This window comes from Protopterus annectens, chromosome 13.part0, assembly GCF_019279795.1.
Source record: "Protopterus annectens isolate FY-2018-M chromosome 13.part0, PAN1.0, whole genome shotgun sequence".
Lineage (NCBI taxonomy): Eukaryota > Metazoa > Chordata > Ceratodontiformes > Protopteridae > Protopterus > Protopterus annectens.
In genome coordinates, this window is record NC_056747.1 from 154390935 (window position 1) to 154413466 (window position 22532).

General features: G+C 43.7%; 1 protein-coding gene across 1 annotated transcript in view; it reads right to left on the bottom strand.

Annotated features, from left to right (window-relative positions):
* Nucleotides 1-22532, bottom strand: part of CPAMD8 (C3 and PZP like alpha-2-macroglobulin domain containing 8) — a 7231600-nt gene that overhangs the window by 141833 nt on the left and 7067235 nt on the right. The window contains exon 40 of the mRNA XM_044054766.1: nucleotides 654-788. Coding sequence (XP_043910701.1) covers nucleotides 679-788 — 110 coding nt within the window. The 3' untranslated portion in view covers nucleotides 654-678. The remainder of the gene's footprint in view (nucleotides 1-653; nucleotides 789-22532) is intronic.

The window sequence follows — 22532 nt, forward strand, 5'->3', positions numbered from 1 at the left end:
GTGCCCTGGGGTTGAACGCCGCACATATGGAGCAACCTGATGACAGGTGTCCAACCCCAAGGCACAACACGCACCGAGTGTGGCCATCCACCGGGGATAGCTTATGGCCACACTCGGTACACTTGGAAAAAACAGCTTTTGGGGCCTCCGACACACCGAAAGAAAACACACACGCTAGGCCCCAACACACAGCACACTCCCTAATCCACTAACGAGGGTGGGGAAGGAAAACTATGAAGACGATTAACAGACAGGTAAAAGGAAACTAATGAGGGACCTGTACACAACACACGCACACTAAATTTACCAAAAAAAGGAGAGAGAAAAGGGTAAAATTTTCTCACAAAAAGACGCTAAGCCTGGAACTCCGTGATCGAGCTGCTGGATGAAACCGCAGCAAACTAGATCTGAGGTCAGGTAGGGTTGGCAGGGGATTATGGGTAGGGGAGGAGCTTGGAGCTCGGATCTATGCTGTTGGAAACTGCCGTCTTGGATCCGATATGGATCCAAAGACACACAGGTTGATGCACAAATGAAGTTAACTACTTCAGATTACATTTATATGAAATGTAAATGTGTCTATACTTGACTAATACATGGTGCTACAAGTAATATACACATGCGAGCACTGTAATTTGGTAACATTACATTACCATTCTGTTGTGTTTTGTTTAGGCATCATTCCTGCTCTTCAGTGCCTTCAAATGCATCTGTTTCTGTGGCATAGGACTCTACTTCATAGTCATACGAATAGTACGAAATACCAGACTGCAACGTTGGTTCTTCCACTGTAACAACAGAAAAACTGCAATTAGCATTCAGTAGCATTTTGTAATGCTTTTTAGAATGAGTTTCATTAACACAGAATTGTTTGCAAGTGCCACTTTTTAGTAATGGTTTATATTCTGCTTTGTGCTATTCTTAGGAAATAAAATGTGGAAACTGCATGAATTTTCAAGGGGCCACAGCAAATGTATAATAGTTGTTAAATACTTAAGCCAAGTCTCTTTGATTTCTTAAATCCAGAACTCACAATGCTGATAGTCTAAATATCTACGGATTTTCTGCTGAATACTTGGATGCTTACTGTTTCCTGAGATATGTTAGTTTTGCACCAATAGCTAAATGCTATGTTATTGTTTTCTCAATAATATGCTTAGTAAGCTTATTTTTTTCTAAATGCAGAACGTGAGGCCTCAATACCTTTTTTTGACTTGTAAAGCAGATTCGTCTTTATTCCAACCAACAGTGCTACAAGAATAGAGAATAAGTGATTTTTGTGCCTATCCCAACAAGCAGATTGCATGCAATATTAATATTCATCTGAATCCAATTTTTGGTTATAAACAACTTTTAAAATTAAAAACCTTTTTGTATTTCAATGAGTAAGAGATCTCAACTATCCATTCATGCAATCAGTCTATTTTAACTATTTACTAATTAGGTGGTGGTGCTGCGGTAGTGTTGTCACCTCACAGTAAGACGCTGACCAGTTTGACTCTCAAATAGAGTGTCTTCTGCGTGGAGACATGCATGAATGGGCGTACCTTTGTTGAAGGTTGTGCATCAGGGCTGGCAACTCGGCACGTAAAAATCAACTGCCAATCATTAGCAGACCGGAGTTCCGCTGTGGCGACCCCTAACCGGGAAAAGCCGAAAAACACAACAACAACAACTAATTAGGTAAATTGACTAATCTAAATATGGACCAATTTCAGCCATGCCTCAGACTAGAGGAGCTCACAGTTTAGAAAAGACTTGAGCGTTAACTATACAAAATGGAAGAATGCAGACAAAGGAAGGAAACACAGACTGTTAAGATACAGATCATTATGCATTTTAAGTTTATTGTTCAAACAACTGAGGATTACATCATGAAACATCTACTACAAATGGCAATAATCAGGATGATAATCAGTAACATATCATTCAAATATTAAAAACAAGATCTCTATTGCGACAGAAAACGGTTAGTAAAAGTTAACAAATTATCTAACACCACAGTCCTTAACACTAATTTGCCATTAAGCAAAACTCAGAGAATGGGAAATATTGCATACGGAGGATTCCAAACATATGTTTGAACTCCCTCACCTCCTTCAGTGGTATCAACTCTCACTTGCCCACAAACTAGTAAACCATCTACTAAATATCCCATCCCTCCAGAATCTAATCCAACCCTATCGCACCATCAGACCACTAAGATCCAGCAACAAAAATCACTTGTAGATCACTAAAGCCAATAACTCTGCTGCTGAAGCACTATTCTCTTGCGCCATAGCCAAATTATGGAACTCCCTGCCACCCACAATTACCTTCGTACCATCATACACCCACTTCAAAACTTTACTAAAAGTGCACCTAAAAACATGCTGGTTTTGCCCTTGCAAATCCCACTCTAATATCACCCACCCCATCCAACCACTACCTTTCTTTCCACCCCACTAACTACCTTCATTATAGCAAGCTCAGATGCTCATAAGCCTACTACTTATTATACAGCAGGAATTTCTTATTGTAACAATTGTTAATGTCTGTTATGTACTTCGCAGATAAAGATTCTAGCTGTTTACAGATGTACTATGTTCTTCATCTGTAACTATGTTTGTTATTAATTGCCATGTTAATCAAATTGTTAATTGCTATGTAAATCCAATGTAACTACTGTCTGTATATTTTAACTGTGAAGCTTTTCTCTCCGGGCCTCCGCTGAAAATGGCTCTACATCCAGTCGGACACTCCTGGTCAACAAATGTAAATAAATAAATAAATAAAATAAATATGTAGCAGGAAATACACAATTCAGAAACAATTCTGATGAGAAAAGTTTTACTTAATTTCTTTCTAAATCCTGTGAGTGAAGTGAAAATACAGTTGTGAAAAATCTTACCATAACAGTAGATGTCCTTCTAGTCACTGCTGCATTAATCTTTACCAAAGAGATTTCCTGCCAAGGGTAGTCCAATGTCCAGCCAGTACGCCAACGCCTTACAATTTTACAGACATCATATGTCACATACATGCTTCCCACTCAAGGCAAAAGGCATATAGGTGACGTACGGATGTACATATCGCAGAACCCAAAAAGAACCACTGTCCAAGGAATAAGGGGGAATGTGTGTAGCAAGAAGGAGAAAAAAAAAATCAAAAGAAAGATACAGAGTAGAAGGGAGAGGCGGAAGGGAGCGAATACTGCAATAATGAAGAGAAGGACATCCACTGTTATTGTAAGATTTTTCACAGCTATGGAGTTCCATATCACTGTTGCAGTAGTCTTTACCAAAGGGAGAGTACAAAAGTTCAAGAGGAAATGTGGGAGAAGGAAGGCCCACTACAGCCCCCCCAAGAAGCCCATTTAGGATAAGCCAGCTCTTGCTCTGAAAACAACATCCAATTTGTAATGCTTAGTGAAGGTATGAACAGAGGTCCAAGTAACAGCCTCTGAGATGGAATTGGTATCCAATCCTTTGAAAACAGCACCAGAGGAAGCCACAGCCCTGATGGAATGAGCCTTTACAGGGGAAGAAAGATGTTTTCCATGAAAAGAGTAACAAAAAGAAATGGCCTCAGAGATCCATGAGGAAATGGCTTGCTTAGAAACAGACAAACCTAGAGATCTGGGATGAAAGGAAGTAAAAAGTAGCTCAGACATATGAATGCCCTCGGTCTTATCTAAATAATTTCGGAGCTGTCTGTGCAAATTCACGGTATGAAGAACCTTTCTCACTAGTAGGCTGTGGAGAAGGAAAAAAGGAGAGCAAATTAATAGAATGATTAAGAGACAATTTGTTAACCACCTTGGGCACAAAAGAAGGATTAGTATGAAGAGTCCTGTCCTTATGAAAAACCAAAATAGGAGAAACAGCCATAAGACCCTGGAGTTCAGATATTCTCTTAGCTGAAGTAAAAGCCAAAAGAAGAAGTCTTCCATGTACAATATTGTACAGAAGCTGAAGCTGCAGGCTCAAAAGGAGATTGGGCCAATTTTTCAAGAACAAACTTAAGGTCTAAGGAAGGTAGGATAGGCTTCCTGCAAGGCCTGATATGAAGGATGCTTTTAAGAAATTGCTTGACCTCAAACCTAGAGGCCAAAGGAGGAGTTAATGCCAAACAAGCACAAATAGCTGAGAGGTGAGCTTTAACAGAAGAACACGCTCACCCAGCATGTAGCAATTCACACAAATAAGAGAGAACCAGAGGACTTCCCAAAGAAAGTGGATCCTGGTTATGAGCAAGGCACCAAAATCCCTTCCATTTTGACACAGCATTTCCTAGTGGGTTTCCTGGAGAACCCTAAGCACATCTTCAGAAAAAAAAGTGCCTAAAAGGAATGAAAATCCTACCGTCCACAATGTCAATTGAAGAGTGGACAAGTGAAGATGGATCACAGACCCCTTGACTTATGTGAGGATGTCTAACCTGTGAGGTAACTTGTGCCAATTGCCCCTGGCTAGGTAAAGAAGAAGGGGGAACCAATGGTGTCTCGGCCAAAAGGGAGTCACCAACAAGATTTTGGAGGAGTCCTACTCTATCTTGAGCAGGACCCTCGCAATCAGTGGAACAGGAGGGAAGGCAGTAAGAAATATCCCCTTCCAAGAAAAAGATAGTGCAACCACTTTCCAAGTCAGAGGACTTGGGACTCTGGTGCAAAAAAGAGTTAGTCTGTTATTGTCTGTGAAGATTTTGAGAGGTCCTGGAAGAAAGAGTGAGTGAAAGATCTGAAGGGCAAAACGGAGAGCTCTCATCTCCTTTATGTTGATATGGTCTGACCTCTGTTGAGGATGGCAGAGACCATGGACCTTGAGGGAACCGAAAGTGGCTCCCCACCTTGTGTCTGAGGCATCTGTGAAAAATTCCTGAGTGGCCCTGATAAATTCCTTGGCTGTAACTGAAACCAGAGGAGAAAGGGATTGAAAAAGGGTGATAAGAGAAAGTGCTTTTGGAGGAGGCAGGGAAGCCAGCATTGGAATGTTCTGGTGCATGCAAACAAGAAACACAGGATCAGGAGAAGGAACCAGGACTGATTTCTGAAGTTGACTGTAAACCCAAAGTTTTGTGAGAGACAAACAGTATTACTTAAGGTACTGAAGCAAGACCTCGGTGGAGGAAGCCTGAATGAGAAAGTGGCCCAAATAAAAAAAAATGTGTACCCCTCTCATCCTGCAAAAGGCAATCATAGCAGCAGGGCATTTGAATACCCTTGGGGCAGCAGAAAGGCCAAAGAGCAAAGTAGAGAAATGAAAATGCAAGAAAGAGATAGAGAAATGCAAAAACTTCCTGAAAAGGGGGTGAATTGGGATGTAAAGATAAGCATCCTTGAGGTCCAAGGAGACCAAGAAAGCCTTGGGAAGAAGAGGAGGAAACATGGTTTGAAGGGATAACATCCAAAAGGAACGGACCTTCAAAAAGGTGTGCAGCTGTGAAAAATTCAGAATGGGTCTCCAGGTGCCCCCTTTCCTGGAAACCATAAACATTAACATTCTGGAATAAAACACCTTCTCCTCCTGGAAGGAGGCATAGCCTGAATGGTGTCTTGTGCCAAAAGGCCTTGAAGCAGTTCTGGTAAAAAAGGAAACTGTTTCTGAGGAGGTTGAAGGCTGCCCAGAAAAGGAGGAAGGGATTTCCATACCATAAAGTATCACTGACGGATGATGGACAGAACACATGAGTCTTGAATGACTCTTAACCAGTTGGGAAGGGACAGGGAAAGACGAAGGGATAAGGAAACCTGACTCATGAAAATGGGAAGCAAACAGTCAGATAGAACCTAGCCTGTCTTGAAAAGGGGGCTTCTGAGAAGTAGGAGTCTGAGTACACTTAGCAGAAGGAACCTACCTATAACTTTTTACCTTTGGTAGGAGAGAGAAGCTGTCTGTGAACAACGGCAGATTTGAATGGATAATCCCTCTGGAACAAAGGGATAGGAGACACAAAAATATGCTTCAATTCCTGCAAGGCCTTATCTTTATCCTAAATAGATTTAAAAAGCTCAGCAGCAGCAGAATCAAACAGGTTCTTATTGTCAAGAGAATTTAGCCTTAATATCATCAGGCAAAGGCTGGAGATGAGGACAAGAATAATGTGTCTCAAAGCAGAACTAAAAGCAGCGGCCCTAGAGAAGACATCAGCTGCATCATAACTACATTTAATAGAGTGACAAGTTACCTGAGAAGTAGACTTAGTAAAGAGAGGGTCAAGGCTTTCCTTTCAGAATCAACATTGGTCTGAGATAGCCTGGAAAGCTGGAGAAAGAAGGGTTAAAACATACCTCATCATATGGGTCTGGTAATTAATATTCCGAAAGGCCAAAGTGGCAGCAGCATATACCGTTTTGCCTAGCCATTCCACTGCTCTGCTGTACTTGTATGAATGAAGTAGTTTAATAGAAGGCAGACATTTAGAGAGTGTCAGAAGAGACAGACACATCAGAAGGACATTTGTAGAGGAACTTACACTCATCAAGTACCTTGTAAAATCTATCAAGTTTCTTAGGGGCTGAAGGCTGAGAATCCGAGGCCACAGAGGCTGCTGAAAAGCTATCCAGAAGGGCAGCTTAAACTGAAGGTAAAGCTAAAGGCTTAAGGGACTCTGTAAGACCTCATAATACCTCTTTTGAATATCATAAACCTAAGAGGATCTAGGACTCTCCATCAAACACACGTTTCATCGAAACATAAATGGGCGAGCTGAAATTCGCGAAAGCGCATTTTATCGAAAATGCACTTTCACCAGAAGGTATGCAAGCAAACAATAGTTTGTATGTAGGTTTAGATGTACATTAACATGTGGTGTAGATTGTACAACTAAACAAATTGTTGCTTAGATTGCGGTACAGTGGAGATAAGGGAATATTCCCTTTTCCCCACTGTAGTATGATCTCGGAGTGAGAAAAGTAGGTGGTGTGTGGGGTGCAGGTTGTTTGCCCCCTTGCATAAACGTGAGTAACATTTTATTTTTTAATTTTTTTTTTTGCAAAAGTGCATTTTCGATAAATGCACTTTCGCAAAAGTGTGTTCGGTGGTTTACATTTTGGTGAAACGTCCGTTCGATGAAGAGTCCTAGATCCACCTAAGAACAGCTCTATTTACAATATTTCAGCATAAAAGAAAGAGTATCCCCAAAGGAGAGTTCTTCAAGGGAGAATCTGGGTTAATAGACTCTTTCAGAGCCATAATCCAAGGGAGTAGGGATCTGAGAGGAAGATGCCAAAGACTCTTCCCTAGAATCCAGACCATCTTCAGAGGAGTCCTGCTCTCTGGGCCTCTTATGTGGGGTATACCACCAAGGGTTAGCATGCACAGAAACTCTTTATGGGGGTCATTAAGGCTATAACTGCATTGAACAACTCCTGCGTAAACTCCTACCATTCATGCTGAGGATTTTTAGCAGCAGGGGAAACATGTTTGTTTTTTTTTTATTTAATTTATTTATTTGAGAGGTATCTGCCCGAAATACCATAGGAGGTTCAGACCCTTGTCTACACTCAACCAATGTAGTAGGAATCTCCTCCTGAACAAGAATCTGTGGTATTCCCCTTGATCCCTCTGAAATAATCAGCCAAGGTTCCCCCTTAATATCAGAGCTGACTTTTGCAAAGCCTTCAAGGACATATGAGAAGTTAGAACCATTCCAGCCTCTGATAGGGTCACAGCAGAGAAATCTAACACAACTGGGAAATCCTCTGGGCTTTCACCAGCCTTGAAAGAGATGTCTGAGGGGATGTGGGACAGTAGCCGAATTAGACCTGAGTTTCATGGTCTTTTTCTTGGCAAGCAGCTGACCTTTGGGATGGGAATGGTCCAACACAGCACCCTGCACCAACAACTTAAGACATTAGTTCTTCAGGTAAATGGGCAAGGAGGACAGATGACTATATAGGGGATCTTAGGGGCAAACTCTTGGCAGACAGAACATTGTGTATGGTGATGAGAAGCATCCAAGCAGAAGATACACTGCTCATGATGATCCTTACAGAGACTCTGCCTCCCACACTGACATTTTCCCTTTTTGGATGACATGTAAACTTACAAAAATCAAAAAAGACAAAAAAATAAGAAGACACCCCAATGGGACACTTATCTGAAAAGCAGCTTGCTAATCAGCACAAAAGGAGGAGCATTCAGACCGATGAGCAATGATGGTATTCAGACTGGTGGCAAAGAAGTTCTGAGGTATCTACATCCATATGTCACCTTTATGTCCTACGCTTTGAGTGAGGAACACGTGTGACGTACAAGGTCTATAAAATCATAAGGCTTTGGTATACTGGCTGGATATTGGGCTACCTTTGTCAAGGAATCCCTTTGGTAAAGAATACTGCATCAGTGATATGGAAGGATATCACTGAAAATCTAAGGAAGAGAGAGAGTAAACTTACAGTCAAAAATAACCTATCCCAAACAAATCTTTAATTTAAATGCCATTCTTCCAGTTTAATTGGCAGAAGACAGGGTAAAGCATATTTCTTCCTTAAGCAGTCCTCTGATTCTTTGCTGCTAACCACTGGATCTGGAGATTCTTCTCACTTTAAATTTGCTACTTTATGCTACTCAACTCTAGGTGCTGTCTCCTTAATAAACAGGTTTAGTGCATGTAACAGTACCACTCATAGGTTCATAGGTAGGTACTAGGCTATCGGCCCAGGGGCCTACGTAAGCCTAGCCAACAAGGTTCCTTGGCTTATGCCACCCAAGAAAGTTATTTTCCTGTGCCACTGTCGAGCAGAGACACAGAAGTGATCCCCGGGGTGTATTTCCTATTTTCCATCCACTCATCAAGATTTTTCTTGAAGAGTGCTAATGAAGAACTTTGCTTGACATAGATGGGTAGCCTGTTCCAGAGTATGGGAAGTCTCTGGGACAGGAATCCATCCCTCCAGCATGTCCTGTTTATTGTGGTGACGAGGTTTAGGTCCCTAGAGCATGTAGCTCGGAGAGATTGGGATTTCTTTTGGTGTAGCATGTTGAACAGCTCTGGGTTTGACATAGCTTTATATGTTAGGCAGAGATCACCTCGGAGTAGGAGATATGCTATGGAGTAAAGCTGGAGTTGTTTGAGGTGGTCAGTGTAGGGCATTTACTTGAGGCCAGTAATCCTCTTGAGGTACTTCTGTGGCCTTTCATGCTGCTGCAGATGTCTTGTGAGGTACATTCCAAAAGGGGCGTTGTACTCTATAATGGGTCTAATGAGTGTTGAGTAGAGGGGAACAATGACCTCTTTTTTCCTGGATGAGAACCCTTTTATGATGAGGTGTGCCACGTAGAAGGACTTCCTAACTACAGTGGCAATGTGATTATCAAAGGAGAGACTACTGTCCAACTGGGTTCCCAAGGTCTCTTATCACACATTCGGTGTTAAGTAGATTGCTGCCTATGTGGTAGTTCATGGGTACAGAGTTTTTACCAAAGGGGATGACACTGCACTTTTTGGCACTGAGCTTGAGGCCATGGCTCTGACACCAGGCATCTGTCTCAGCGAGACCCTTCTGTAGGATGTCCACATCATTTGGGGACTTGACTATGGCTCCTAGTTTTCAGTCATCTGTGAACTTCGTTAGCCAGAGGCCTTCTGTGTTAGCCTGTACTTCAGAGAAGTAGATACCAAACAGGAGAGGTCACAGGACGGAACCCTGTGGTACTCCACTTGTCACTGCTTTGAGGTAAGATTTGGAGTCTGCAACTTTTACAGTGTGGGTTCTGTCAGTGAGTCAGCTGGCAACCCATCTTGTGATGTACAGATTTATACCTAGTTTAGTGAGTTTAGCTACTCAGAGAATGTCAGAAGGAGTTGCATTGTGTGTTTGTAGACTTAGGGAAAGCATATGACAGGGTGCCTAGACAGGAGTTGTGGTATTGTATGAGGAAGTCAGGAGTGTCAGAAAAGTATGTAAGAGTGGTACAGGATATGTACGAGGGTAATGTGACAGCGGTGAGGTCTGCGGTAGGAGTGACAGATGCGTTTAAGGTGGGGGTGGGGTTACATCAAGGATCAGCTCTGAGCCCTTTCTTATTTGCAATGGTGATGGACAAGTTGACCCGTGGACTATGATGTTTGCAGATGACATTGTGATCTGTAGTGAGAGTAGGGAACAGATGGAGATATGCTCTAGAGAGAAGAGGAATGAAGATCAGCAGGACTAAGACAGAATATATGTGTGTGAATGAGAGGGAGGATAGAGGAATGATGAGGATGCAAGGAGTAGAGGTGGCAAAGTTGGATGAGTTTAAATACTTGGGGTCAATAGTTCAGAGTAACGGTGAGTGTGGAAGAGATGTGAAGGAGAGAGTACAGGCAGGATGTAGTGGGTGGAGAAGAGTGTCAGGAGTGATTTGTGACAGACGAGTACTTGTAAGAGTGAAAGGGAAGGTCTACAAGAGGGTAGTGAGACCAGCTTTGTTATATGGGTTGGAGACAGTGGCATTAACAAAAAGGCAGGAGTTTGAGCTGGATGTGGCAGAATTAAAGATGTTAAGATTTGCACTGAGTGTGACGAGGGTGGACAGGATTAGGAATAAGTATATTAGAGGGTCAGCCCAGGTTGGAAGGTTTGGAGACAAAGCCAGAGAGGCACGATTACGTTGGTTTGGACATGTGCTGAGGAGGGATGCTGAGTATATTGGGAAAAAGTTGCTAAGGATGAAGCTACCAGGTAACAGGAAGGCCTAAGATAAGGTTTATGGATGTGGTGAGAGAGGACATGCAGATGGTTGGTGTGACACAGCAAGATGCAGAGGACAGGAAGAAATGGAAACAGGTGATCTGCTGTGGTGACCCCTAATGGGAATCAGCCGAAAGAAGATGATGAGTGAGTTTAGCTATAATTCCAGAATGGGGGATGGTGTCAAAAGCCTTGGCGAGGTCAAGATAGGCTGTGTGAACCACCTTACCCTCATCTACGGCTTTGGTGACTGCCTCAAAGAAGTCGATCAGGTTCAGGAGGCATAATCTGCCTTTCACAAACCCGAACTGGGTGGGATCCAGAGTTTGGAGGTTATGAATGTCGTTGTTTATGAGTTCCATGATTATACGTTCCATGGCCTTGCAGACTAGGCTAATCAGGCTAATAGGTCGAAAGTTCCCAGGATCAGGGGTGGCTCCCCCTTTGTGGAGTGGGATAACTGTTGCTGTGTGCCATTCAGTGGGCACAAAGCCTGATGCGAGACTATTATTGAACATGGTGCTTAAGTGGGGAGCCAGTTCGTTCTGAAATTCATGTAAAATGCAGCCTGGGATGTTGTCCAGTCCCATGGATGCTATGTTTTTGGCTTTAGAGAGTGCAGCTTTTACCTGCGTAGTTGTGATTACAGGGATTCTGAATTCTTCCTGTATAGATATGGGCCCTTTAGGGGGTGAGGGGGGCAAAGTTAGCACTGAATCTATCTGCCAGGATGTTGGCAATATCAGTTGGTTCTGTAATTTTCGTGCCTTTGCCTTGCAACTCAGAGCAGACCTGGGTGTTGCCATCGAGATTCTTGACATAGCTCAAGAATGCTTTGTGGTTGTCCTTAGAATTAGTGGCAATTTTGTTTTCGTAGCTAGCTTTGGAGGATCTTATAAGGGATCTCAGCTTCTTACTGAGGCTGACCAGGGAGCTCTTCCACTCGTGGGATTTTACTCTCTTTTGCAACAGTTTCTTCCTTCTGTTATACAGTTTGTTTATGGCAGGGGGCCACCAGATTGGCTTCCTTTTTTCGGAGGATAGCGTCTTGGTTCTGTTTAGGATAGCACGATCCATGCACTCGTGTAAGTGATTATAGAGTGCATCTGTGTAGGATTCAGCAGTTGTAACTGTATTGTCCATCTGCATGGGTGTCATGAAGTTCACCACTTCTGTCTTAAGAAGCATGAAGTTGGCTTTGGAGAATTCTTTTACAGTGGTTTCCTTAATGGGGGGTGGGGGCGGGATGTAGATATCAAGAGTGATTAGCTTATGGTCGGATTGGACCAATGAGGAGTTGACTTCAGGTGTGGAACACCAGTCACTCATGTTGGTAATGACTAGGTCTAGGATATTGTTGCCCCTGGTGGGGGTGCGGATAAGTTGATCCAGGGCATTGGAGTTTATGAAATTCAGAAAGTGTTGAGCTAAGGAGTTGGTACACGAGTAGTTTTCTCAGTTAATGGTGGGGTAGTTGAAGTCACCCATTATTAGGGTGTTTGGTTGAACCCTAATATTTTCCAGTACATTAAGAAAAGAGGAGTGGAAATCCTGGGGCATGGTGGGGGATCTGTAGCAAGCTATAATTTGGATTGCAGTTTTGCCGAGAGTTAGTTGCACTTGGATAACCTCGGATGCATTATGCTGAGCAACTAGCCTGGAGGTGTGGATATTCTTAATGAATATGGACATACCTCCACCTTTGGTGTTTCGGTCCAGGTTACATGTCCGAAAAGTGTGGTATGAGTTACAGCCTGGTAGTGCAGGGGTGCTCTCTGGAGCCTTGAACCAGGTCTCAGTCACTGCACAGATATCAATGTTCTCCATTTAAAAGAGTGCCTCGAGTGAGTGCATTTTGAGATTTAGACTTCTAGCATTGAGTAGCATTACCCTCAGTTTTTGCATGCCTGATCCTGTTGCGGTGGTGAATTTGTTATTTAAACCTTACCTAAAAAAGGCACTATAGGGGCAGCAAGAGCTTTAGCCAGTATCCGGAATCCTAGGGGCGACAGGTGCAGGCCATCTGTGGCAAAGCATTGTGGTCCGTCGACCATGTCATCTCAAGCAGACAGATACTAGATTCCCTTAGAATGCCACCAGAAGCTTAGCCAATTGTTGGAAGTCTATCCTTTTGTCCTTGTACTGCGGTATAATTCGGGCCGATGGCAGAATGCTACTCAGGGCTAGGGTCATACCTGCCTGGGCAGATCGGAGAGCTCTTCCATGTCTCTTTTCATGTAGTCCAGGGAGGTACTTCTCAGGTCATTCACACCAACATGGACAATGACAGAGTCATATTTGTACTTGCTGTGATGTGACCTGAGTGCGTGGGTTATGTGGTGGATCCTGGCACCCAACAGACAGCTGACAGTAGCCTTCTCCTTGTTTAGCCTGGTGAGTGGGACATCAGTGTGCCTGACTATAGAGTCACCTGTGACTAGTGTGTTGGGTACATTGTTTTGCCTTACTGGCTGTGGTTGAGTGGCACACTGAGTCTGTGGGCTATGTGTCATTTGGGTTGTGTTGGGGCACAATGATTTGCCACAGATAGCCTGCACCTGTCGCCCCTGCGGATTTTGGTGGTGTAGATTTAGTGAGACTATGTGATGAGTGTGGTGTGGTGCAAATGTTTACCTTCTCCTCATGACTGTCAAGTTCAGTCTTGGTTGGAGAGAGCTTTACCTCCAGTTTGGCTAGATAAGTGCATCTCTCACAGGTTGTAGTGTTGGGTGGTAGGAGGAGAGGGTTGTCTGTGTACATGAGGCAATTTCTACATTGCCTCAAGATGCCCAGATTCATCAGATAGACAGGAGAGAACACTGGGGGCTGACCCTTGGACATGCCTGAATAAAAAACTATTTTCCTCTAGATAAGTGAGGAAAGTGAGTACAAGAGCTGTTTTTCTCTAAGCAAGTGAGAAAAGTAAGTACAAAAACTGTTTTCCTCTAGGTAATGATTGAGTGCTATAGGAATTATATAGGATACTATAGGAATTAGTAGCTTATTTAGTGCTTACAAGTTCTGAACAAGTACCGAGCATGAATAAGCAAATTTAAGTGCTAAAACTAAGAAGATGTATCTGTACTACACGAGTTACAGGACAGAAACAAGTGCAAATACAGGCTTTCAAATCAGAAAGTTGAGAGAGATGGGAGAGATTGCCCAAATGGCCAATAACTACAATTTCTGGGCCAGAACCACTCCTTATGTGGTAGACAGGTTACCTAGTGCTTACCACTCCCACTGATAAGCTAGAAGGCTTCCTTCCAACACAGAAAGGCTTGGGGGGGCTCAGAAGCTTACATACAGTCCTGGAAACAGCAAATCTGTATCTGGAACACTAGTTACAGGAAAAGTAGGAAACAGACTCACAGTTTTTTTTTTTTTTTTTAAAGAAAAGTAGCAAAAACAGTAGTAAAAACAATTCACATGCAGTGCAAGCTAGCACACTTGAGTATGTAGCAATATTAGACCAAACAGTTTAAAAATGCAATTAAATTAAAAAGGACTAAAAGCAAGTGCAGAAAGAGTTTATTAGGTAGAATGTGGTAAAGAGATGGGACTGGGGTCTTCTAGTCTTTCACTGAGAAATTAATGAAGTGATGAGGATTATGTTTATGTACAGCATCAAGAGAATACCGAAACCAGGGTGGCATGAAAAAATTGTTACGTACTCACCATAATGTTCCATCTCTGATGTCCATTTTCATTTTTTCCTCACACATGGGTTTGGATCCGACTCTGCCATTGCAATAGCTTGTGATAACCAAAAACTCTCGAACACTGTACCCTACCCATAATACTTCTCTCCTAAACACCTCAGATCTTGTTTGCTGATAACAATAGAAAGATGACAGAACAGAGAAACACCTTAGATAAGGGTAAGATGATTCATGGCTTTCACAACAGCCAATTATCAAATTTGCGTCAATAATCAAAGGTTACGTCAACTCGCTCATGTAAAAAAAAAAAAACAAGAAAGGGACAGCAGGATGGTGGGTGGGTTGTTGAGGAAAAAAAATTAAAATGTACAACAAAGATGGAACGGCATGGTGAGTACATAACTATTTTATCTGATGTCAATTTTCATTTTATCCTTACATATGGGACAGAGTCCCCAGTTACCTTTATCCCTGGTGGCCTTATGGAAAGATATTCTTCAGAACCACTGAACCAAAGGAGGCCCTACAACTAGAGATCAAATCCAACTTATAATGAGTAATGAAGGTATGAGGGGTAGCCCAGGTCACTGCTGCGCAAATCTCATCCATGGATGCTCTTGCCTGAAAAACTGAAGAGGTGGCCATGGCTCTAACGGAATGAGCTTGAACAGTTTTTAGGAGCTGTAAACCTAGTCTCTTGTAAATAAAAGATATGCAGTTCATAATCCATTTAGCTAGAGTCATCTTGGTCACTAGAAGACCCAATCTATTTTCTGAGAAGGAGACAAACAACTGACTTTGTTTCCTTATGTCCTTTGTTCTATTGAGGTAAAAAAAGTAGTTGTCTATGAACATCTAACAAATGCAACAAATATTCACCTTTATTGGTGAAGTTTGGGAAGAAAACTGGTAGATTAATGGATTGGTTGATAGTATTCTCTGAAACTATGTTTGGTAAGAATGAATGATTAGTACGTAAAATGACCCTGTCTTTGTGGAAGAACAAGTATGGCAGTTGGGATGATAAAGCCTGAATCTCAGATCCTTTTCTTGCAGACATGATGGCTACCAAGAAAATGGTTTTCTAAGAGAGAATTTTAAGTCGACAGGTAGCTCCTGGTTCACAGGGAGGCTATATAATTTTCTGTAATACTAAATTTAAGTCCCACAATGGTGAAGGATCTTTATAAGGGGGCTTGAGTAAGAGAGTTCCTCTCAAGAATGCTTTGCATAGCTTTTATGTGAAGTGAGGGAGGAATCATGAAATCCAGTGTAAAATTAGAAATTGCAGCTAGCTGCACTTTTATTGTAGAATAAGTTGCCCCCTCATTAAACAGATGAGCTAAAATTCTAGAATAGTGTGGACAGAAGCTGAAAAGGGTCTACATCGTTTTCTTGAGACCAGTGTACGATCTTCCTCCATTTACTGTTATACAACATTTGTGTAGAAGGCTTATGGGAGGATAATAGAATATGACGAACCGGGAAGGAGAACATAGGTTGCCTGGCTATCAACGGAAATGAAGATACCAAGCTGTCAGCTTGAGACTTGAATATTCAGAGGTGAGGTCAAAGAAAGGGAAACCGTACTTGACAAGGCCAATATGGGGCAAAAAGGATTACTTCTCTCTTCAACCTGTTTGCTTTCTGAAAAAATTTGGGGATGAATGGAGTTGATGGAAAAGTATATAGTAGACCAGGAGGCCAAGTGTAAGTGACAGAATCCATCAGGGACTCCCCTCTTGGGGGTATCAGGACAAAGTAGTTACTACATTTGTTGTTCAGAGGGGATGTAAAAAGGTCACCGCAAGGCTGGCGCCACTTGCAGAATATACTATCTGCCACTTTCTGATTGAGGGACCACTCGTGAGGCATAGTAATGGATCTGGTCAACTTAAATGCTATCATGTTGGACTATCCCAGAATGTGTGTCGCCATCAGAAAGCAGTTGGAAGAGATTCTCCACTGCCATACTCTGAGTGCCTCTAGGCATAAGGAGTATGATCTGGTTCCCCTTTGCTTGTTGATATACCAGACTACCAACATGTTGTCCAACTGAATCACAACTGCCCCCAGAGGGAGAGCATTCTGAAAGGCTTGCAATGCTAATAGAAGTATTCTGATCTCTAGGACATTAATGTGTGACTTGGCCTTTTGTGTGGACCATGTGCTGTGGACTGTTTTTCCTAGAAAATGTCCCCCCCAATCTATCTGGGAAGTGTCCGTGGTGACTGTGGCCTTGGGAGGAGGGGGAACAAAGGGGCGATCTTGTACAAGTTGATCTGAGTGAATCCACCATGAAGGATCCTTCTTGCAAGTGTTTGGAATTCTTATCGAGGCTGACACAGGTTGGTGAAGGATAGACCACTGGACTGCAAAAAGTCACTTTAAGGCTCTGATGTGGAATCTTGCTAGTGGAACTAGTATTACTGCTGCTGCCATTGAACCTACGGCCTGAAACACTGTTCACTCAGATACTCTTGAACTGTGTAGCAACTTTCTGACTTGATTTCTTAGGGTCACTACTCTTGATGAAGGGAAACATGTTACCATCTCGATTTTGTTTATGTTTGCTCCTATGAAGTCCAGTTCTTGAGAGGGGTCAAGGTGTGACTTTTTGTAATTTTCTGTAATACCTAATAAAGAACAAGTCTGAGGAACCATGTCTTTTGCTTCTAAAAGTAGATGCCTGGTCAGGGCTGTTATGACCCAGTTATCCAAATATGGAAACACTCGGAAACCTTGCTGACTCAAGGGAGCTGCCACTACTGCCATACACCTGGTGAACAATATGGGGGCTGTAGTGAAGACAAACAGCAGTACTCTGAACTGGTAGTAACTGGCTCCCAGTTGTAAAAATAAATGACTTCTGGATCACCTGTCCATCTTTATATGGTAGTACACATCCTGAAAATCTATCGAGCATATCCAATCGTCCTTTTCCAAGAATGGAAGAATAGAATGAACCGTGACCATCCAGAACTTGCTCCACTGAGCTGATTTGTTCAATCTGCTGAGATCCAAAATTGTACTGGATTCTCTGTAGTGTGGTGGGACTTCTTGGATTACCTTTACCTACTTTCTAGCCTCACCTCTCTTTAATCCCTTAACCTTCTAATGTCCTGTCTTTATATTCTTAATGAAGAATGAATGGTACTCCATGACAATCGAAGCAGACCCACAAAATACAAGGATAAAAACAGTTTATTTCACAAGATAAAGTAAGCGCTTTCGCGTTTGCATAAACACTTCATCAGACTTTCAATTACATTACATAAAGATTCCATTTAAATAATGTTTCTCATTTAAAATAACCAATAAAAATCCTGTATAGAAATTCCTGATTAAAACTTAAAGTGCCCATACATATATATATATATATATATATATATATATATATATATATATATATATATATATATATATATATATATATATATATATATATCTCCGTGACACATTTAAAAATATTTGGCAAACTGTAACTTTTAGTTATGTACTCACCATAACTTCAGATGTTTGGGATCCATCTCGCCTACATTCTGACTGATGGGTTCGGAGCCGATCCCTCGGCTCCGACTCGGCACGCTTATGCCAAAGAGCGAAGTCTCTTATTGGCTGAGCTTACTATATCCCAGGATGCACCACTACCATTCCCCCAGATCTAGTTTGTCCGCATACATGCACACATGCACGCTCTGATTATATAACATCGTCAGATGAACAAGATAAAAAACAGTAGAACTCAAACCGTTCAATATCTTCTGATCTCCAAGGCAGGGGGAAGGAGGGTGGGTATTAGGAATGTAGCGAGATGGATCCCAAACATCTGAAGTTATGGTGAGTACATAACTAAAAGATGTTATGTGATCCTATCTCGCCTACATTCTGACTGATGGGACAGCGTCCTAGCACCTGAATCCTGGGTGGCTCACTGGAAAACACTCCTGAGTACCGTGGAACCAAATGATGCTCGTCCTTTAGATGCCACATCCAATTTATAGTGGGAAATGAAAGTGTGCGGATTGGACCAAGTAGCCGCAGCACAAATCTCCGATATAGCGAGCTTGGAATGAAAAGCTATAGAAGTAGCCATAGCTCTGGTAGAGTGAGCTTTGATAGATGTTGTAAGTTGCTTATTCGAAGAAGAATAAGCCTGAGTTATGCAATCTCTAATCCATTTGGAGATAGTAGCTTTTGTGATGGTTTTACCCAATTTATTGTCTGAGAAGGACACAAACAACTGATCTGACTTACGAAGTTGCTGAGTCCTGTCTAAATAGAAGCGCAATTGCCTGTGAACATCCAATTTATGGAGAGTGTATTCTGCTTCATTGGAGAATTTTGGGAAGAAAACTGGTAGCTCTAGAGACTGTTGGAGACAGAGATTAGAACAGACCTTAGGAACAAAGGATGGATTAGGCCTAAGTGATACTCTATCCTTGTGGAAAATCAAGTACGGTGGTTTAATAGACAGGGCTTGAAGCTCTGAAACTCTTCTTGCAGAAGTAATTGCAACTAAGAAGGCAGTTTTCCAAGACAGATATTTTAACTCACATGTAGCAGCCGGTTCGAAAGGGGAAGATGTCAATGCACGAAGCACTAAATCTAGATCCCACGGAGGGGCAGGATGAAAAACTGGGGTCTTAACAGACCCGCACCTTTAATGAAAGTTTTGCATAGTCTGCTGCTCATCAATGGAGGATCCATGGACTCGTGAAATTTAGAGATAGCCGCTAGTTGGACTTTAATAGTAGAGACAGAAGATCCTTGATTAAACAGGGATGTTAAGAATTTCAAAACCTCTGGGATAGGAGCAGTGATAGGGTCTAAGCCCCTGAGTTGAGCCCAGATAGCAAACCTCTTCCACTTACTGAGGTACAATTTCTTAGTGGTGGGTTTGTGGGCCGAAGATAAAATGTGAATAACTTCCGGGTCTAATGTGTGACTTCTGACTAAAGTCGGACGTGGAGGAACCAAGCTGTCAACTTCAAGGAGTGAAGGGACTGGTGCTGTTGTCCCGACTGATGAATTAACAGGTCCGGAATTAGGTCTAAAGTCCACGGATCGTCCACCGCATGTTTCTTCAGGTAAGGGAACCATACCTGACGAGGCCAGTATGGGGCAATCAGTATCATTGCGGACCCCAATTGAGAAGCTTTTTGAATGACTTTGGAGAGAAGTGGAATCGGAGGAAAGGCATAAAGTACCCCTGTTGGCCAAGGTTGTGCTAGAGCATCCATAGCTGGTACTCCTTGATGTGGAGTCAAGGAGAAGAACCTTTTGCACTTGGTGTTTAGTGGAGTTGCGAATAGGTCGCAGCACGGTGTCCCCCATCTCCGGAAAACCTGATCTGCTACTGTTTTGTTTAAGGACCACTCGTGAGGAGAGAGAATAGTCCTGCTTAATCTGTCTGCCAGTATATTCGATTTCCCCGGAATGTGGGTCGCTACCAAGAAACGGCTGGTAGCTACCGCCCATTCCCACACCCTCATGGCCTCTCTGCAAAGGGGGTAAGATCTGGTCCCTCCTTGCTTGTTTAGGTACCAGACTACCGACATGTTGTCTGTGTGGATGGCGATTATGCCTTGAGGGAGAAACCTGTGTAAGGCCTGTAGGGATAGAAGTACCGCCCTCATCTCCAAAACATTGATGTGGAGAAGAGTTTCGTCTGGAAGCCAGGATCCCTGAACTAACCTGCCCAGACAATGCCCCCCCCACCCTGTCTGGGAGGCATCTGTCGTCAGGGTGACCACTGGAGAGGGAATAACAAAAGGACTTCCTTGATTTAGATTGGATGTCTGAAGCCACCAGCGAAGGTCCCGTTTGCATGTTTCTGTAATCATGATGGGATGATTGAGGGGAAGGTCCTGAAAGGACCATTGAGTTGACAATAGCCACTGAAGAATCCTCATGTGCAATCTTGCCAGAGGAACTAAAAGAACTGTGGCAGACATTGAACCTAAAACTTGTAGAACCATCCTGGCTGGGGCTTTGGATCTTGAAATCAGAGCTTGAACTTGGCCCTGTAAAGTTTGGATCCTTTCGGTAGGAAGAAAAGCGCATCAATTTTGAGTCTATCTCTGCTCCTATGAACCTTATGCGCTGAGAGGGCAGCAAGACAGACTTTGACCAATTGAATGTAATCCCCAGGGTAGCACCCAGGGAGATGGTGGCTTTGAGGTTGTCTATTAGTAGATGCCTGGTGGTGGCAGTCAGGAGCCAGTCGTCCAGATAGGGAAACACTTGGAATCCAAGACTTCTCAGGTGAGCCGTCACTACTGCCAAACACTTGGTGAACACCCTGGGGCTGTGGTGAGACCAAAGGGCAGTGCACAAAATTGGTAATGACTGACTCCCAGGCTGAAGCGCAGATACCTCCTGGACGCCTGATGTATCGGTATGTGATAATAGGCGTCCTTGAGGTCTATGGAGCACATCCAAACATCCTTCTCCAACAATGGGAGAATGGATTGTAACGTGACCATTCGAATTTGGATTTCGTGACGGATTGGTTCAGTCTGCTGAGATCCAATATTGGTCTCAGGTCCCCTGTCTTTTGGCACTAAAAGAACCTTGAGTAATTTCGGATCCGATCTGGTCTGTGGGGACCGGTTGGATGACTCCTTTTTCTAGCAGCTTTAAAGCTTCTGCGGCTGCAATTTCCCTTTGACTGGGTGGTGGGTCCGGGATTTTTGGACGGTGGGGGTGAGTATGTGAATGGGATGGTGTAACCTCCGGCAATGATCGAAGCACCCATCTGCCCTGAGTGATTGACTCCCAGGCTTTTAGGTGCTTGGAAAAGCGACACCCGACTGGCTCCGGAGCAGCACAGCCGGGCAATCCCTCATGATGTGTGGGAGGCTGAAGAGCCACGAAAGGACTCGCGGTCTCCAGAATTGCGGGGCCCTCTGCCGCCTCTGGGACGGCGTCTCCCAGAAAAATTCCCCGTCCTCTGCCTCTGGAAGGGGAATCTTCCTGCTGTTGGGGGAAAAACTTACGTGATTTACGGAACCACATCTTCCCCCCTCCTTTAGCCTTGGGATAAGGCCGAAGGGAGTGGAATAACGGGCACCTACGGCAGATAAACTTTTTCCCTCTTGCTCACAGCGAGTAAGGGTGTCTTTAACCTTAGGTCCAAACAAAGAGGACCCATCAAAGGGAGCGTCGGCGAAGGAAGACTTGAAGGCCTCCGCAAACTGACACAAGCGGAGCCAGGCTTGTCTCCGTAGAGCCACGCCTGTGCCTGCCGCTCTACCCGCCCCTTCGGCCGCATAGGAAATGAGCCTCATGGACGAGTTAGAAATTGACGTAAGGATAGCCAACTGAGAGCTAACCGACTGGGCTAGCTGCTCAGGTAGGTTACCCAAGAGGGAATCTGACAGCTCCTTGACCAGATCCCTCTGAAGCCTGGTAAAATGTGCCAAATAATTCAGAGACCTTAGAGTAAAGGCCGCTGAAGTCAGGGTGCGCTTCCCGTACCTGTCCATGCTCCTAGACTCCTTATTAGGAGGATGGACGGACGTTGAAGCCTCTGCCACGTCCTGTTGTGTAGCAGATGCCACCACCATGGCATCTACAGCCACGCCTTTAGTGAGGAACTCCTTCTCGGGTGGGGCAGACAAAAATTTATTAGGACGAGAAGGGACTGGTTCCACGGTATCTGGATGTTCCCGCCCTTCAAAAACTAAATCCAGAAGCTCGTCGAAGGGCGGAGACACCCAGGAGGCGGAGGGCTGAGCCCCAAAGGCCTTGAGGAGCACTGACTCATCAGCAGAGGGGGGTTTGGATATCCAGCCGCCTCGTTGTTTGAGGATCTCTAAGATGTCTGCAAATGAGACATCATCCGAGGACGACTTCGGGGACCCCTCTGCATCATCAAGATCAGTGTCCGATGTAATAGACTCGGGAGTCCACGTGCTTCCTCTTGCACGATCTCTTCCTTGGGGGTTCCTCCGAAGACAACTCGGAAGAACCCTCAGGAGGAGGGGAACCCCCAATGGGGGTAACCTCAGGCCCAGGGGCTCCGCTGCCTACGGACAGGGGAACTGCCAAAGACCCAGTCTCCACGCCCAGGGAAGGTGCCGGTAAAGCCGGAGAGATGGCCGAAGAAGACTTGGCCAAGGCACTCCTCATAGCTCTGAAAGCCGGACCCCCAGAATCCTGGGAGTGTCCGGTCCCCGGAGCCATGATAGCCGACGGAAGTCCCGCAG